Below are 19,265 nucleotides of genomic sequence, written 5' to 3'. Positions count from 1 at the left end.
AATGTGCTGAAGAGCTGGCCAGGGACTGTGATGTTTGTCATGTGCTGCGTTTCACAGGCCATAGATCAGAGGGCGAGCGTGTGTTTTAGAGAGAAAGCATATGTGTGTTTGTGTTTCACTGCCGGGATACCAGAGACATCCTGGTGGAGGATCGCCGGTACACTGGGTTCACAGCAGTAGGCTGGGTTTGGCTGAGAACAGGAACACAAAAACAACAATGAAACAAACAGGTAGAAAAAACAAAAAAGGCTTTCTTTGAAGTTGAAAGGGACTCGGCTGAATAGCTCAGATCAACTCTTCTTTGTTAAATGAAATCTCCCTTCATCGCAATGAAAGACAGGAGCAGTATCCAGGAGAGAACTCCTTTTCTTACGTTCTTCGTTCACATACATCATCTTTCCTCGCCCAAACACAAAATGTTTCAAAAGTGGTGAGGAGAGGATTGGTGATTATTGGTGCACGTCATTTAAATGTAGCTAGGGTGTTTTGGAGGCTCTGGATGGTTTTTAGGGGAGGGTGTTGGCTCTCTGAGGAGACCTGTACTGTAGGCGGGTGGCTGCGGACAGCGTTGTTACAAGGCAGAAAAGGAAAGAGAGGAATGGAGAGAGTGAGAATGGACTCCTGGGAGCCCTCAGAAGGCGAATGGGGGTCAGACTCCTTTCTGGAGAGAAGAGGGGACAGGAATGAGGAGAGCACACACGCAAAGAGTTCCACATACTCAGGAACTGGGCTAGACTCATTAAGAGAGAGAGACACTTACAGGCTGCTCTTGTTAATCTTGTAAAACTTGTGCCTGGCCAGACACATCCGGCACACGTATTTGGAGGTTTCCATGTCTTCCTGTAGAGGGGAAAGAAAGCATTTACAATTTCAGACATTCAGTACACTGGACAGGTGGTGGTCCACTACTTATTCACCAACCCAAATACAACTTCTATGAATATTTCGAAGATACATACACAACACAGAGACATAGTACACGAGGTCATGTGGACGAGAAATCAATAAAATTAACGATCAATGGAAATAATGTTTTTTCTGTAATAGGAAATTATTTATCAATGGGTCAGATACATGGGAGGAATTTGTCTATATATTGATTCTGAAATAGGATACTTGTTATTTGACCATTGGCCTAGTTGTACTGCAAGGACTTCTAAATTGGTCAACCACAGGCTAGGGCTGGGTTATAAACTACATCCTGTCCCTTTGTTCTGGAGAGATAATCACAGGAGAGAATCATTAGAGAGCATCACTGAGGACAGGGGAGAATGACCCAGCATGACCCAGCATAACATCTATGATCTGTCCTTCTCAAATGAATTGATTTTCCTCCCCCTGATTTGCTTTGGGGTCTGTGTTAACAAAGAATAACATCCAACTGCTAACAAACTGCATGGGGCTTTAGCCAGCGGTTGTTGACCCTATAGGCATGGGACTTAGTTACCACCATACAAGCACACATACATGCGTGTTTACCTTGAAGAGTCAATACACATTCCCACAGCATGCACTGTGTGATTAAAGGACCATGTGTTTAATGGGAAGAGGATCATTGCAGTGTGTGGTGGTTTGAGACTCACGGTCTGGAACTGCCCGCTCTCCTCTTTGTTGGCCAGCTCCAGGGCAAAGAAGGACTTACTGTGAGTCATGTTGTTAACTTCATTCCACCTACACAGCCAATGAAAATAGAGAGGGGCAAGAGCATGAGGCAGTGGTATGGCAGTGGTCACATTTAGAACTGGACTGTGGGAGGGTAGTGACGTAAATAGAAACCATATCTGATTCAATAGTAAGAGAAGTGTCTACATTCAACACTGCTAGTAGCATTTAGACTAAGATATTCTACACAAAATGAGACTTCCTCTTGGTAAAATTCAAGATTTCAGTTATTATATAGATTAGTCTTTCCCAACTCAATTACCCCAACAGCAAACATGATTCAAATTGTGAACTAATAATCAACCCCCAATGAGTTGAATCAGGTGAGTTTCAGGGCCTAAAACAAAAACATGTGTTGTTGAGGGTACAGGAATTGGGAAACACTGATAGAATGTCAGGAGGTTTTCCTGATCATGTGACCCGAGGCCTAGTTTCTCCTTGCCAGGTCACATGGTCAGGAACCCCCCTGGCCCTATTTATTGAACATCACATCTGAAAATAGCAAGAGACCTCCACGCCATCTAAGAATAGTAGCTAGCTAGCTGTGGACTGAACCAGACTCAATATGCAGAGTCATTGCTACAGGCTTCAGACACACAAATACCAGACATGATTCATTCAGACAGCTCATATTTAGAGGCAGATCATACTGCAGGACTGGGGTATTAGCAACAAACATTTTTATTATGCTTAAAAATAAACAATTCTTTCCAGCCTTACTTGAATACAAGGGGTGGACTTCCGTGATTTGTGCTTGATAAAGATGCCGTCCAGGCAGGCCCCAAGGAGGATATCAGTGCCTTGGCTGTCCTGTGGGAATGGAAATAGAAAAGAGAAGTCAATTGAAGACCTATAGCTAATGAAAAATGGGGACCTCACAGAGCCCTGTTTGTTCTGTGTGTGCTGGGTGGTCTACATTCATCCTTTTATGAATATATTCCAGAATATCAGCACCAGAATCTGCTGATTTTTTAACTGAAAAAGAATTTGTTCCTTGATCCAGTTCAAATAGAGGTATTGACAGAAAATCATTAGAACTGGGGATCAATGACGACGATGAGACAGGTCTCTGCTCTGCTATGGCAGTGAGACCTCTCCCTCAACGTCAGCAAGACAAAAGGAGCTGATCGTAGACTACAGGAAACGGAGGACCGAGCATGCCCCCATTCACGTCGAGCAGGTCGAGATCTTCAAGTTCCTTGGTGTCCACATCACTAAGGACCTATCATGGTCCACATCACTGGGGCCGAGCTTCCTGCCATCCAGGACTTCTATACGAGGCACGGTCATAGGAAGGCCCTAAAAATGATCAAAGACTACAGCCACCAAAGTCATAGACTGTTCTCTCTGCTACTGCATGGCAAGCGGTACCGGCGCGCCTGGGACGCAAAGGCTCCTGAAAAACTTCTATCCCTACGCCATAACTGCTGAACAGTTAATCAAGTAGCTACCCAGACCATTTGCATTGACCCCACTTTTTATTTTTGCACTGACTCTATGCACATTACCCACACACACTACACTTGACACTCCAACACATAAATATTGATGCCACACACATACTTTCACATACACTGCTGCTACTCTGTTGATTGTCTCCGTCTATAGGCTGGGCTCCTGAGTGACGCAGCGGTCTAAGGCACTGCATCTCAGTGCTTGAGGCATCACTACAGACACCCTGGTTCGAATCCAGGCTGGTTCACAACCGGCCGTGATTGGGAGTAAATTGTAAATAAGAATTTGTTCTTAACTGACTTGCCTAGTTAAATTAATTTTTTAAAATTACTATCCTGATTGCCCAGTCACTTTTACCCCTATCTACATATACAGTACCAGTCAAAAGTTTGGACACACCTACTCATTCAAGGGTTTTTCTTTTTTTTTTTTACTATTTTCTACATTGTAGAATAATAGCGAAGACATCAAAACTATGAAATAACACATATGGAATCATGTAGTAACCAAATAAGTGTTATAAAATATATTTTATATTTGAGATTCTTCAATGTACCCACCCTTTGCCTTAATGGCAGCTTTGTTCACTCTTGGCATTCTCTCAAACAGCTTCATGAGGAATGCTTTTCAACAGTGTTGAAGGAGTTCCCACATATGCTGAGCACTTGTTGTCTGCTTTCCTTCACTCTGTGGTCCAACTCAATCCAAACCATCTCAATTGGGTTAAGGTCAGGTACTTGTGGAAGCCAGGTCATCTGATGCAGCACTCAATCACTCTCCTTCTTGGTCAAATAGCCATTACACAGTCTGGACGTGTGTTTTGGGTAATTGTACCTTTGAAAAACAAATGATAGTCCCACTAAGCGCAAACCAGATGGAATGGCATATCGCTGAAGAATGCTGTGGTAGCCATGTTGGTTGTGTGCCTTGAATTCTAAATAAATCACTGACAGTGTCAACAGCAAAGCACCCCCACGCCTCCATGTTTCCGTTCACCTACTCTGCGTAGTGGTTTATTTGCAGCAATTCGACCATTTAAAAAAAAATATATATTTTACCTTTATTTAACCAGGCAAGTCAGTTAAGAACACATTCTTATTTTCAATGACGGCCTGGGAACAGTGGGTTAACTGCCTGTTCAGGGGCAGAACGACAGATTTGTACCTTGTCAGCTCGGGGGTTTGAACTCGAGCTCGAACTTACTAGTCCAACGCTCTAACCACTAGGCTACGCTACCGCCCATGAAGGCCTGATTCACGCAGTCTCATCTGAACAGTTGATGTTGAGATGTGTCTGTTACTCGCATTTATTTGGGCTGAAATCTGAGGTGCCGTTAACTCTAATGAACTTGTCCTTGCAGCAGAGGCAACTCTGGGTCTTCTTTTCCTGTGGGGGTTCTCATGAGAGCCAGTTTCATCATAGTGCCTAATGGTTTTTGCGACTGCACTTGAAGAAACTTTCAAAGTTATAGAAATGTTCTGGATTGACTGACTTAAAGTAATGATGGACTGTTGTTTCTCTTTGCTTATTTGAGCTGTTCTTGCCATAATATGGACTTGGTCTTTTAGCAAATAGGGCTATCTTTTGTATACCACCCCTTCCTTGTCACAACACAACTTTTTGTCTCAAATGCATTAAGGAAAGAAATTCCACAAATGTACTTTTAAAACATAGCACACCTGTTAATTGAAATGCATTCCAGGTAACTACCTCATGAAGCTGGTTGAGAGAATGCCAAGAGTGTGCAGCGCTGTCATCAGGGCAAAGGGTGGCTACTTTGAAGAACCTGAAATATAAAATACATTTTGATTTAACACTTTTGGTTACATGATTCCATGTGTTATTTCATAGTTTTGATGTCCTCACTATTATTCTGCAATGTAGAAAATAGTACAAATAAAGAAAAACCCTGGAATGAGTAGGTGTTCAAACTTTTGACTGGTACTTTACATAATACCTCAATTACCTCGTACCCCTGCACATTGACTTGGTAATGGTACTCCTTGCCTCGTTATCATATTTTATTGTGTTACAATTTCCTTTTTTATATATCCATTTTTTAAATTATTTTTAACTCTGCATTGTTGGGAAAGGGCTCGTAAGTAAGCATTTCATGGTAAAGTCTACACCTGCTGTATTCGGCGCATATGACAAATTGTATATAGCAATGGAGTAGTGCAGTGAGGCTTTGGGGGAGCAGTTACTGTAGTTTGGTGTAGTTGTTCACCTTAGCTGGGGTACTCTCCTGGCCATAGCCCTCCATCTTCTCCACCTCCTGCCCTGTACAACACCTCAGCCTCTCGGGCAGGCAACCCCCTGAGAGAAACACACATATGGCAATAGAAGTTAACATAAACCATATATATTTCCAACGCAGGCAGACACGTAGATACCAGCATCCATTAACCAGCACAAACAGAGAGTACAAAGACACACCGTGGTCACATTCTGAAACAGAATTGATGGCATATTCACACCTTTCATCTCAGCAAACTGAACTGGTGTCAGTCTAGTTCAACAAACAGCATGATCAGCTGCTGCTATGTTCTATCCCCCATCACCTCCATCTTCAGTTCATCTGTCTCACTGTACCTCGTTTGACACACAATGCAGTGAAACCATTTCATACAGACCAACATCAAGGCAAGTGTCAACTCCTCACCTCTTACCTTCAGAACCCACTGACACCTACCTCCCCTGTAGCCAGGGCCAAGGTATGAATCTAAACAACTCTTTCCAGCTATCCATCTATCCAGACAGCCCATATGGGGGATGAGCAGAAGGCTGGAAACCTGCAGGTTGGGATGGAGGACTGTGCAGGACTGTGCAGGCTTAGTGCCAGGCCGTATTCACATGTATACCTTGCACTGCCTTGCACTGCCAAGCCAGCCAAACGGATGGCTTGTTCTATGGAGCAAGGGATTCTGCCTCCCAGAACATCCTTCTTTAACTGGAGGTAATACTGATATCTGTAGGGAGGTAGAGGCAGTTGGTTAATCTCAAAGTGTGAACATGACTTGGTTTGACCCCTCCATTCAAATGGCCAGTTTGAGATGTGATGTCATACTGTGGTGGGTGACCACACACAGAAAAACCTATAGTACTGGACTGAGTTGCTCAGTACGCATTACTAAGATGATACTGAGGAGTAACTGGGGCAGAAGGTACAAATCTGTCGTTCTGCCCCTGAACAGGCAGTTAACCCACTGTTCCTAGGCTGTCATTGAAAATAAGAATTAGTTCTTAACTGACTTGCCTAGTTAGATAAAAATAAAAACAAAGTTCAATATAGGAATTCTCTGCTAAGGTACGGAGTATGACAAATCCTCTGGCATCCTCTGACACATGCATTCCATTCCCTTCTCCCCTTACTCACTACCTTTGACTGATCCAATAGGAATGGATAAATAAAATCAATATGGTGGGAACTATGTGGCTTAGAGTTAACCAGGGAATAGATGAAGGAGACAACGTTTTGGCCTGAGAGGGTGTCTAGTTTTAGCCGGAGAAGCAGCCTGAGCGAGTATCTAGTGTCCCTCTGTGTTAAGCGTTTATCTGAAAATAAAAGAGAGCCACACACTCTAGGAGCTCAGATGCAACATTTTTATTACCAACGTTGACAGCCAAGCTGTCTTCATCAGGGTATAATCACAAACACTGCGGGGTGACTCGTTTATATAGTGTCAAAAGACAGGTGTCTGTAATCATGGCCAAGAGTGGCCTAATATCATTGGTTAATTCTCAAATATTAAAATGGCATACAAAGAACAGCATACAAACAACAAATGGATAGCATACGATCATAGATACATTTTAGACTACTGCTCCGATACTAGTACACATAGCTTTTACTCATCTGAAACTTTCAACTTGACCCACAAGCCCAAAGGAAAGGTACAGGCTGCTGGGTTGCTGCCACTCCCTGTCCAGTCTTGTGAATGTCTGCCGGAGTGGAGCAGTGTGCATCACACAATGAACAGTGGATCTGGAGTTGACCTACAAGGCTCACAGTGTGATTGCCCACTGCAACTGTGTGGCCATAGGTTTATTTCAGTGCCCTGTCCTATAGTCTTTCTGTTTATCTGACTGCTCACTGACTAATGGTCCTGCGTGACCATCCATGCTCGAAGTTCCCCCACTCTCAATGCCATCGGCATGACCACTTCAAGTCCTTGATCCACTAACTTACGTTGTATGTGTTGTAGCTTCTTATGTGCTTTTGTAATACGCAATTCAGCTGCCACACACACACAACCGTTCAAAAGTTTTGGCTCACTTAGACATTTCCTTGTTTTTGAAAGAAAAGCACATTTTTGTCCATTAAAATAACATCAAATTGATCAGAACTACAGTGTAGACATTGTTAAGTGTTGTAAATGACTATTGTAGCTGGAAACGGCAGATATTTAATGGAATATCTACATAGGCCCATTATCACCAACCATCACACGTGTTCCAATGGCATGTTGTGTTAGTTAATCCAAGTTTTTCATTTTAAAAAGGTTAATTGATCATTAGAAAACCATTTTGCAATTATGTTAGCACAGCTGAAAACTGTTCTGATTAAAGAAGCAATAAAACTGTCCTTCTTTAGACTAGTTGAGTACTGGAGCATCAGCATTTGTGGGTTCGATTACAGGCCATTTTGAGCAGAGGTGTGTCCACTTGACCTGTGCATGTTTGGCACAGTGTATCACCACTACTAGACCCACGTGACTGAATAATGACTCGGTCCATGTGGAATGCTTTTGGCTGGAACTAATTATTCTCTCCATACCTATACGTTCTAGGTTTCTGATAGTCCTGTGATTATAAATCAATCAGGTATGTTGCAGAACAGCTCATAGGCCATGATAGCCTAACTTAAGCCTGAAAGGCCACCCACTTGAGATGAGTAATCACAAACACAAAGGACACCATCAGTGTTTCAGTTATTTTGCTTGAGCATACATACCTCTCTTAACTCCAGTCTCGGTGCAACTGCCTCCAAACATTCCTGGCCGGTGCTCTCCACAGAAAGCGTAAACTCAACAAATTCACTATTCAGTAGCTGAATGCGAGTGACCAGACAGCTCTTGCTTGAGACTGTATACCTTCGAGATCTTTTGAGTTTTAAGCCAAATGGCAAGGGCATGTTTCAAACTTTGATGCAGAAATATGTGCCCTACTGTCTCTCTAAACTTGGCCCTTCAAAAATGTAGTTGATATGAGGCCATCCATACATTGGATACATATATCCATGCGAAAAGAAAGAGACAAAGTGTTATTAAAGAATCAATTATTCATAACTAACACACCTTTTCCAGCTAATTCCAGATGATATTTTCTAACATTTTCTGATAAATGTGAAATCCCAATATAAGCTAAATAGTATTACATGTTATGCTGAATCACCAACTTTGGATCTGGAAAGGTACAGGGTGTGCAGGCTTTTAGTGATCAACATTGATAAATTGATTCAGTTGTGTAGTGTGCTTGGTTGGAAGAAAAGCCTGCAATCCCTGACCACCAGTGCCAATTGGAAGACGTAACCAAATCAAATGTTATTGGTCACATGCGCCGAATACAACAGGTGTACCTTACAGTGAAAAGCTTACTTATGAGCCCCTAACCAACAACGTAGTTTTAAAAAATACAGATAAGAATAAGAGATAAAAGTAACAAGTATTTAAAGAGCAGCAGTGAAAGAACAATAGCGAGACTATATACAGGGGGTACCGGTACAGAGTCAATGTGCAGGGGCACCAGTTATTTGAGGTAGTATGTACATGTAGGTAGAGTTATTAAAGTGACTATGCATAGATGACAACAGAAAGTAGCAGTGGAGTAAAGTTGGGGGTGTATCAATGCAAATAGTCTGGGTAGCCATTTGACTAGATGTTCAGGAGTCTTATGGCTTGGGGGTAGAAGCTGAATTAGAAGCCTCTTGGACCTAGACTTGGTGCTCCGGTACCACTTGCCTTGCGGTAGCAGAGAGCACAGTCTATGACTAGGGTGGTTGGAGTCTTTGACTATTTTTAGGGCCTTCCTCTGACAGCACCTGGCATAGAGGCCACCCAGAGGTCCTGGGTGGCAGAAAGCTTGGCCCCAGTGATGTACTGGGCCGTTCGCACTACCCTCTGTAGTTCCTTGCAGTCGGAGGCCGAGCAGTTGCCATACCAGGCAGTGATGCAACCAGTCAGGATGCTCTCGATGGTGCAGCTGTGGAACCTTTTGAGGATCTGAGGACCCATGCAAAATATTTTCAGTCTCCAGAGGGGGAATAGGTTTTGTCGTGTCCTCTTCAAGTGTGCTTGGACCATGTTGGTGATATGGATGCCAAGGAACTTGAAGCTCTCAACCTGCTCTCAACAGTCTTCCGGAACAGCTGGTGCTTTTATGCATGTTTCAGTGTTATTTGCATAGAAGTAGTTTAGTTCGTCTGGTAGGCTCCCATCACTGGACAGCTCTCGGCTGTGCTCCCCCTTGTAGTCTGTAATGGTTTGCAAGCCCTGCCACATCCGACGAGCGTCAGAGCTGGTGTAGTACGATTCGATCTTAGTTCTGCTTTGCCTGTGATGGTTCGTCGGAGGGCATAGCGGGACTTCTTAGACGTTTCTGGGTTAGAGTCCCGCTCCTTGAAAGCGGCAGCTCTAACCTTTAGCTCAGTGCGGCAGCTGCCTGTAATCCATGGGTTTCTGGTTGGGGTATGTATGTACGGTCCCTTCACATTAAACATATTCCCTTTAAAGAACACTGTTTATTTGTAATCTCGGTTATCCAGAAGTAAAATTCTCACAAAATTGAATCTGTCCTCGAGATAATAGTTTATTGGTAATGTTAATCCATTTAGCTAGCTAGCTAGACATGGAGCATCTGACTTATTGGTACAAGTCAGTCAGTGATTTCAGAATGTGCTGCGATAACTCTGTACCTTTTTGATGGCAATGGTTCTCCAGCCAAAAGTTATCACTAGGACACTTTCATTACACTGGAATAACAGATCAACATTGATTTTTGACAATGCAGTGAGCTCCAAATTTTGCTTGTTACAAAGAGATCAACGACTTTTGCTAATACCCAACATTCTATTACGTTTAATACAGGTTAGATGGTAGAGACGGACAGTCTCTATCATATATCAGCATCTTATTTGACGTTAGCTAGGTAGATGACGTTAACTATAGCTAAATTAGCACGTTGGCTAGCTCATTGACCCTATCAACTTTAGCCAACAAGCTAACTTCAGTTGAAGCAACACGTTACCAATACTGTTATAAATCAGAGAAGCTTCCAAAACAACCGAAACGTGTGGCTACGTAACGTTATCTAGTTAGCTGGCTAGCTACAAACTAGTAAGTACACTAGCTAATTAGCAAGCAGACTAGCATTGCTAACGTGAACGTCGTCGGCGTCAAAACGGGCTCTTCTCTCCCGGCGTCACCTAACAAAATCCCTGTAAATAACTAGCTAGCTGATATTATCACCGTTACCTTATTGATGTCCGACAAAACCAAATGAGTCCATTTGTAAATTGTGCATAGCCAAAGCGGCTATCGGTGATAATAGGTGATACATATGTCCAATATAAAAGAAAGTGTAGTTTGTTTCAAGTTTAACCTGCATCATGCCAAAATCAGACTAAGCCAGCTAACGTGCTTCACTTCCTGCCGAAAGAGCATCAAGTGTATGAATCTCTAGCTACATCTGCTGATCTACGTTGATTTAAATGCACAAACAAAACTACGAACAATAAAATAATTCAGGTCCACTAACAATGGTTTAATCGGCTGTATTCCTTATAGAAGTTTGAGTAGTTCCTCAACAATAGCGTAATACACGGCAGATTGAGGCCATGACATCATACAGCCGGAATGCCAAGTACAGAAATGGGACAGCTGCCTCCCTGCTTGATTTACCTTATTCAGCACCATCACTGCAAATCTATAGTTCTGCTCATATTGCACTCATTTGTGAACTGTCAGTTTAATTACTTCACGCCAGGTTGCTGTAAAATATGAATATACGGTCTAGTTCCTTCTCATCATTGTGTAACAATAATCCAAATATATATTGGTCAATACTTTGTACTGGAAATACACATGGCAATGGTGCCCAGAACAGGAATAGGCAAAAAGTATGAAATATACCTATCAGCTCCCATTTATAAAACACATTTAAGATGCAAAAACCTATATCAAATTGTTGTTATCGAAAATAGTCTCCTTTGACTACAAAGTTCACAAAACTCATCCCTAAAATACTAATAAAATCAGAACTCATCATCACTGAAAGAGGCTACTGTGTTTATATTCTCAGTGACTACTGGCCCTGCGGAATTAGGTGCATTGGAAACATGCAATGACTCGGACAGATTGCTCTCAAGATCTTCCAGGTCTTTGGATAGTCCACCATAATTGTCTTCTAGGTTTTGATTGTGGTCCTCCTCAAGGGTCAGAGGGGTATTTTCACCAAGTGAAGGAGGAAAGTCATTTTCCCTGTCATGATTGTGCTCATCCAGGCCCTCTGCACCTCCATCAGCATCAGGTGAACCAACAGGCAGACTGTCAGAGTCAGTCCTCTTAGGAGGGCTACCATATAACGGTGTGGACACTGACAATGGAACAACATTCTCCAGCCCACCACTGTCCTGGTTAAACAATGCATAGGGAAAAAGGTCATTGTCCTCTTTGGTTTCTGATAGTGCTCCTCTGTCCAGAGAATCCAGACCCTGGAGACGACTATGAAGAAGGTCAAGCTCTGTCTCCTCACCATTCTTAGGCTCTGCACTAAAGGTAGGTGTGTTGGCTGGACTTTGCAAGTCATTGCGCAGAGTCTCCAGAAGGTGGCACATTTTGTCCTTAAAAAAGAACAAAAAGAGTTCACTATGACCCTGACAGATCTCTAATTTTAAGTACAGAACATATCAGCTTTTTTGGTTCTCGCTTTGCCATTTTGAATGTAGCATTAGTGTAAAAAACATGATGCCAGTGCAGATGCCCATGTCAAGTTTAGACACCCACCTCATCCAATAGATGTTTATTCTTGTCAACGTGACGTTCAAACACCCGCTCTAAGACCCTTTAGAAGGAGAATGAATTGGTATGAATACCTACTTGTGGTAACATATTCAGTGACACACAAGCTGCATTTACACAGGCAGCCAAATTCTGATATTTGTCCCCCACTAATTGGTCTTTTGACCAATCGCATGAGATCTTTTAACGTCAGCGCCTTTTCAGAACTGACCTGATTGGTCAACAGACCAATTAGTGAAAAGAATATCAGAATTGGCTGCCTGTGTAAAAAGCAGCCAAAGAGCAGTGCAGCAACATTAACATGCCCCCTATTACTGGTTTCATCAGGTGGGATTATTACAAATATCATTGAGGCCATCATTTGTGATTTATAGCCTTGCATAAATACCAGACACGGTGCTACACTGTAGCTACAAGGTCTCATGTCCTGAGAAAAACAGTTCATATAAAAGTGACATACCTGTCAGAGTACAGGCCCCTGGACAAGATTTCATTTGTTACATCAGCAATAAATTCAAGGTACATAAATTCTTCCTCCCTGTAGAGAAAGGAATGGTAAGTCAGAATGGTAACTTTACATGTGAAACTACATAAGTGAGACTGCTTGGAACTGCTAGGGTTCAGCAGTAATCATGAATTTATTATATCAGCCTATCATATTTTCCTATATTTTATAGACAAGTAGTGATTAAAGGTGACAAGGTTAAAACATGGTTCTTACTCTGCAGACACCCTCTTCATGATAGGAGATGTCATTCCTTCTGGTGAAACCCTGGAAGAAGCCAATCAAGACAAAATAGGTTTTAAAAAAAAAATGTTAAAGAAGCACAGGTACAATACCACAGCACATAGTCTGAAACCAGTATAAACATTACCTGAATGAGGGATGGAAGTGGTCGCTGCTTACGCTCTTGTTTCCCTTGCTTCGTTGTCCAAATGCTGACAGATTCAGTGTATGGGACTCATCGTCTGCATCCGACCACTCATGCTCTGTACCATGTCCCTATAATAACAGAGTGATCAATTCATTCAGTTTTAATCAGGCTCCATGTGTTTAATTAAGCTGTATAATATTTACAAGTATAATCTGCTCTAGATTTGATCATTGTTTATGAGTTTGTTTCCTTATTTAGACCAGAGTTGGTGACTCTGCATCTGAAATATTATAGTCACTCTAATAACATTGACCTTGCAGTACAGCTAGTGTAATGCACCTCTCTCAATTTGAAAGAGTATTTTATTGGATGCCGTTCCTTGCTACTCCAAGCCAAACCAGGCTGTCAATATGATGGATGCTGGCTTAGTCATCTCCACCTGTATTATGGCAAGACCTTGGCACTGCATCCATATCAATCATATTTGTCTCAATTCTCAGCCAATCCTACTTCTTATCTATCATCTCCTTAGCATTTCCGAACACCACTTAGACCTAATTGTAATGGATGCTGATCTTGCATTGTCTTTCATTTGTGGTAGGTGCTTTTGAAAGACTTCTCTTTTTACTTCCTCCTATTCACACTACTGTCTCTCAATATAACAGCAAATATAATCAACTAATTCTACCACACTTTTTCCTTGACTATATCCTATAATACTGCAATATGTTCTTCCAGGGATGAAGGGTTTAATCGAACTTGCCAGGGGTTGATCATCCCATTCAGGCGATGAGCATTCCTTGGTTCGTGTGCTGCAGGAAAAGAAACAGGATTCAGAATACTGTCTGGACTAGCTGCTGTGTGCGAATGATGAGCATGCTCATCTTATTAGATCCTGTACAAAGGTGAAACAACTATATGAAAGGATGTTAATTAGCCAATGTTTCCATGGTATCACCCTCTCATCCTGTCTACATCTCTCTCTTTCTCTCACCTCATTCACACAAACAGAAAAATAAGACACATGTGCTGTCAAACAGGGAAACACGTCACCTTCCATGATAGGTCTCCTGCCGTGTCAGCCTGGGGATGGTCCTCTCCTGGTCCTGGGCTGGTTTACCGCGAGGAGGTGTGTAGTAGCGATACTGAGACAGATAGGACCTGCTGTCTGACTTCAGAGTCCTGGGAGTGAAGGGCTTGTCCTGGGTGAAGCGGTGGGCATGTTTCTGAATCAGGTCCCCACTGTAGGTCTTCTGGACAGGGTCCTGAAAGGCCTTGTAGCCACTCTGGGTACCTGTGGTGGAGCGGGCTGGCTGCTGCCTCTGGGAGTTTGGGCTCCTATAGCTGTACTCTGATGCACAGTGGAAGAAGTGCGGGGGGCTCCCAGACCCTCCGACCATTTGGGACGGGTAAACTATTTGCTTGGCGTGAAAGGAGGTGTTGATTCTTGGAGTAGAAATCATTGAGCTTCCCAGGTAGAAATAGGCACTTTCTTGACCTGCTCCACTCTGAAAGGCAAGAGACCCATCATTAAAATCAATACAATAATCTTTACCATCTATTTCCATGTAATATTACACACTTATAATGACGGTGTGAGTGCCAGTGTACACTTCAAGAATGATTTAAAGTTAGGTGATAACTAAACTACATGCAGAAATCACTGCAGTGCCTTCTTACTTGAGTATTTTGTGATGGGCAGGAGGCTTTGGTGTTGGCTCTGCTGCTCCTCTGTGAGTGTGAACCAGCTGACTGAGGCCGTCTATCAGACCTAGACGCATCTTTCCTCAACTGCTCCCGCCGTAACTGATCATTGTCTGTGAATGTACACACAACAATGATCAACGAAATCAGATCATATAGCCTATGTGCAATTTATTTAGATATTGTGATTTCAGATGTAAAAAACGTACATTTTACACTGCTTAGCATACTTTTGGGTACTGATGAATCAATGGCAGCTGAAAGACATTGGAAGAGAATATTTATGTCAATAACCAAAATCAGCATATGATTGAAATTCTAGAGGACACAAGTTATTTTACTTCACCGGTTGTATCCCTTACCTTTAGCTGAATATACCTTTTTATAATGGGACACCATATGGTCTTGAATAATGCACTGAGTTAGTCTGCTCGACGACCGAGGGCAGAACGCTGTAAACCCAAGACAAACATGAGCGGAATGTGGAGATTGAAGCAAGTAAACACATATCACCCTTGTGTGATGTGGAGCTGTATGTTGAGGTATACATTACACTGTACACATTGTTATAGCCTAATACTTACGGCTGCTTTTTAAACTCATCTGTCCTCTGGGTGGTCCAGTCAGACTGTGGCCTGGGCCAGGCGATGCATTACCTAAAAGTGAATTAGTTTGTTAGCTAGTCAATGTTAATTAACATTGGTTAAAGGAGTGCTTAGCAGTCAGTGAGAGGAGTAATGTAATATTCAACCTCTTCCTATCCTAGTCTGGTGTCCCCACCTGCTTCAAGAGGTCCACCATTGTTCCCGTACCCAAGCAAGCTAAGGTAAATTAACTAAATGACTATCGCCCAGTAGCATTCACATCTGTCATCATGAAGTCCTTTGAGAGGCTAGTCAAGGACCATATCACCTCCACCTTACACAAAACCCTAGACACACTACAATTTGCATACTGCCCCAACAGATCCACAGACAACGCAATTGCTGTGGCACTGCACACCTCCCTATCCCACCTGGACAAGTGGAATACCTATGTGACAATGCTGTAGCACCTTAGAGGCTGCTGCCCTATATACATAGACTTGAAATAACTGGCCACTTTAATAATGGAACACTGGTCACTTTAATAATGTTTACATATTTTGCATTACTCATCTCATAAGTATTTACTGTATTCTATTCTACGCCGCTCCGACATTGCTCATCCAAATATGTATATATTTTTAATTCCATTCCTTTACTTTGGATTTGTGTGTGTTGTGTGTATTGTTGTGAAATTGTTAGATAGTACTTGTTAGATATTACTGCACTGTTGGAGCTAGAAACACAAGCATTTTTCTACACCCGTGCAAGCGGCTGAAGAAATTCAGCATGGCCCCTGAGACCCTCACAAACTTCTACAGGTTCCCCATTGAGAGCATTACGTCGGCATTAATGTCTCTCCAGAGGGTGGTGCGGTCAGCCCAACGTATAACCGGGGGCACGTTGCCTGCCCTCCAGGACATTTACAGCACTCAGTGTCAAAGGTAAGCCAAAAAAATCATTAAGGACCTCCGCCACCCAAGCCTCTGTCTGTTCACTTTGCTCCCATCTGTGGCTCTCTAACTTTTTCGATTATGGTACCAACAACTGAATTTTGCCCTGCCTGGAGTACCCCTGAAGTACCCCCTTGTGCATTTTTACCAGTAAGCCTATGGTCTCATGAGTCTTCTCAATCAGACTGTTGAACAGCCATCACTAGCCAGCTACCTGCCCTGCACCTTGAGACTGATGCCGCATGTATAGAGAGACATTGAACACTTCTCACTTCACATAGTGTTGTTCACTCAATGTGCAGGTTTCTCCCCAAAGAATGTAAGAGGGGCTCTGCGCCACCTTGTGTATTGGTTCCGCCACTATGTAAAAGGAAATGGCAGATACAGGTGTTCAAAAACGCTTACAGTTACAGTCCCATTGTATATACCATTTTGTTTTCCAAATGATATACTGTCATCTATACACATCACACACATATTTATATTCTGGATTCTAACACTGCTTTCTTTAGAATGTATCTACTTGGGTTGTTAATTGGACTCGTTCTGAAATTTCTTGATTTCTTTAATTATTTGTGTATTCGCTAGACATTTTACTGCACTGTAGGATCTAGTAAGGTAAGCATATCAGGCAGTAGGAAGCTCTCTCATCCATGTATATGCAGATGATAGTCTTCTACTCAGCTGGCCCTTCCCCGGGTTTTGTGTTAAACGCTCTAAGACAAAGCTTTCTTAGTGTCCAACAAGCTTTCTCTACCCGTAACCTTGTTCTGAACACCTTTGAAACAAAAGTCATGTGGTATGGTAAGAAGAATGCCCCTCTCCCCACCGGTGTGATTACTACTTCTAAGGGTTTAGTGGTTGAGGTAGTCACCTCATACAAGTATTTGGGAGTATGGCTAGACGGTACACTGTCCTTCTCTCAGCACATATCAAAGCTGCAGGCTCAGGCTAAATCTAGACTTGGTTTCCTCTATCGTAATCGCTCCTCTTTCACCCCAGCTGCCAAAATAACCCTGATTCAGATGACCATCCTACCCATGCTAGATTACGGAGACGTAATTTAAAGATCAGCAGGTAAGGGTGCTCTCAAGCGGCTAGATGTTCTTTACCATTCGGCCATCAGATTTGCCACCAATGCTCCTTATAGGACACATGACCGCACTGTATAATCCACTGTAACCTGGTAATCTCTGTATACACATCGCAAGACCCACTGGTTGATAAAACCCTCTTAGGCCTCACTCCCCCCTATCTGAGATACATACTGCAGCCCTCATCCTCTACATACAACACCCGTTCTGCCAGTCACATTCTGTTAAAGGTCCCCAAAGTGCACACATCCCTGGGTCGCTCCTCTTTTCAGTTTGCAGCAGCTGCAAAAAACACTCAAACTGGACAGTTTTATCTCCATCTCTTCATTCAAAGACTCAATCATGGACACTCTTACTGACAGTTGTGGCTGTATTGTTGTCTCTACCTTCTTGCCCTTTGTGCTGTTGTCTGTGCCCAATGTTTCTACCATGTTTTGTCCTTCTGCCATGTTGTGTAGCTACCCTGTTGTTGTTACCATGCTGTGTTGTTGTCTTAGGTCTCTCTTTTAGTAGTGTTGTGGTGTCTCTTGTCATGATGTGTGTTTTGTCTTGTAATTTTTTAATCCCAGCCCCCGTCCCCGCAGGAGGCCTTTTGGTAGGCCGTCATTGTAAATAAGAACTTGTTCTTAACTGATTTGCCTAGTTAAATTAAGGTTCAATTAAAATATTTAAATGAATGATTTTCACTGCACCTGCTATAGAGCCCCACAGTGGAGGGGGGTGTGATAATACCCATAAAACCTAGCGGTCAAACAGGGAAAATTGTTTTAAAAAATCCCATACAGGATTTTAGAAACCCCCCTGGCGTGACGCCTTCATAACCATGTAAATCTCTCTCGGACAAGGTGACTTTTATAAAATAAATAAGATCTAGCTAGTTTAGGGTAAGAGGATGGAGGAGCCTCAATTAAGTGAATGATGGTATTCAGTGATTTGGAACTGTGAGGTTATTGGTCCCGTTTGAAATAATAGTTTGTATGCTCGGATTGGTTGCAGCAGGTACACCTCCTCCACCTCCGGTTTCCTATGGTGGTGCATTTCCTGCCAGAGGACAGAAAGGGAAACAAGGCAGAGCTGCTGGTTGATAAATTAATATAGCATGTAACCACTAAATTATTGTAGCAGACCTGTTGTATTGAGAGTTTTGAGACTAAACATGTAAACAACTTTTTGTGGCAGTTCAAGCATGCCAGCATACAGCTAAGCTTGTACATTTTAACTAGCTAGTTTACTTGTAATAAAACTAAGCTATATATTTTTTGATATCTCTTTTTGGCGTGTATGTAGCCTACCCAGTTCAGGTCTATTATTGACCTAGATAAAACATTTTAAAAAAAGTAATCGTGTAACCTAAGCACATTATGGCACTGTAGTTAAAATATTTAGCTAACAGTTAACGTTACTGATCATGCCCTATCTAACCTGGTTAGCTAGCTAGCGCATCCAATTTCATTTGCCTTGTTAAGTTAGCTATCGAGCTAACTAGCCAGCTTTACATAATACATCCCCATGCAGCTAAAAGTAGCCAACACAATTTTATAGTTACAGTTTTGCCATACACTTGTGACATGACTAACGTTACTTGCCTTGTCTAACCGTAAACTTGTGACTTTTTGAAGTAAACATGAGCACATTTCAGAGAACCTTTGCTAACATGTGGTTAGCTAACGGTTAGTAAACTCACGTTAGCTAGCAAACCGTATCTACCAACCTCTTTTTGGATCCATATACTCGGTGTATCCCATGCTCATACCAAGTTCTTCAGATAGATCAATTGTGTATAGGTTGATTTACCAAGTGCTAGGTTATGGATTTACTTATTTTAAACCCTCACATTTCTGGAGTCGAGCTAACAAATCCCTGAACTGCCGCTGACTCCGCAAGATTAGGTTAGGAAGCTTCTTTGTCTCCATGCCGGTTG

General features: G+C 42.4%; 1 protein-coding gene and 1 pseudogene across 3 annotated transcripts; both read right to left on the bottom strand.

Moving 5' to 3' along the window:
- LOC118369065 (tyrosine-protein phosphatase non-receptor type 21-like) overlaps positions 1-7,239 on the bottom strand; it is an 18,854-nt pseudogene extending 11,615 nt beyond the window's left edge.
- spata7 (spermatogenesis associated 7) lies at positions 6,707-19,265 on the bottom strand. Of its 3 annotated transcripts, XM_035751980.2 has the most exons (13): positions 19,056-19,265; positions 18,350-18,385; positions 15,298-15,369; positions 15,076-15,165; positions 14,923-14,970; positions 14,690-14,826; positions 14,063-14,517; positions 13,773-13,821; positions 13,010-13,137; positions 12,856-12,906; positions 12,595-12,672; positions 12,120-12,177; positions 6,707-11,956 (listed from the first exon to the last, which is right to left on the bottom strand). In XM_035751980.2, the coding sequence occupies exons 3-13, from the start codon at positions 15,314-15,316 to the stop codon at positions 11,369-11,371; spliced, it is 1,701 nt and encodes a 566-aa protein (XP_035607873.1). In that variant the 5' UTR covers positions 15,317-15,369; positions 18,350-18,385; positions 19,056-19,265; the 3' UTR covers positions 6,707-11,368. The 3 variants fall into 3 exon arrangements, with proteins under 3 accessions (XP_035607873.1, XP_035607872.1, XP_035607874.1); XM_035751979.2 differs by lacking the exon at positions 18,350-18,385; XM_035751981.2 differs by lacking the exon at positions 18,350-18,385 and having other exon boundaries at positions 15,092-15,165.

The sequence above is a fragment of the Oncorhynchus keta genome, chromosome 35, assembly GCF_023373465.1.
Source record: "Oncorhynchus keta strain PuntledgeMale-10-30-2019 chromosome 35, Oket_V2, whole genome shotgun sequence".
NCBI classification, from domain to species: domain Eukaryota; kingdom Metazoa; phylum Chordata; class Actinopteri; order Salmoniformes; family Salmonidae; genus Oncorhynchus; species Oncorhynchus keta.
The sequence above is the reverse complement of the archived record's forward strand: the minus strand, read 5'-3'. Positions and strand labels throughout refer to the sequence as shown.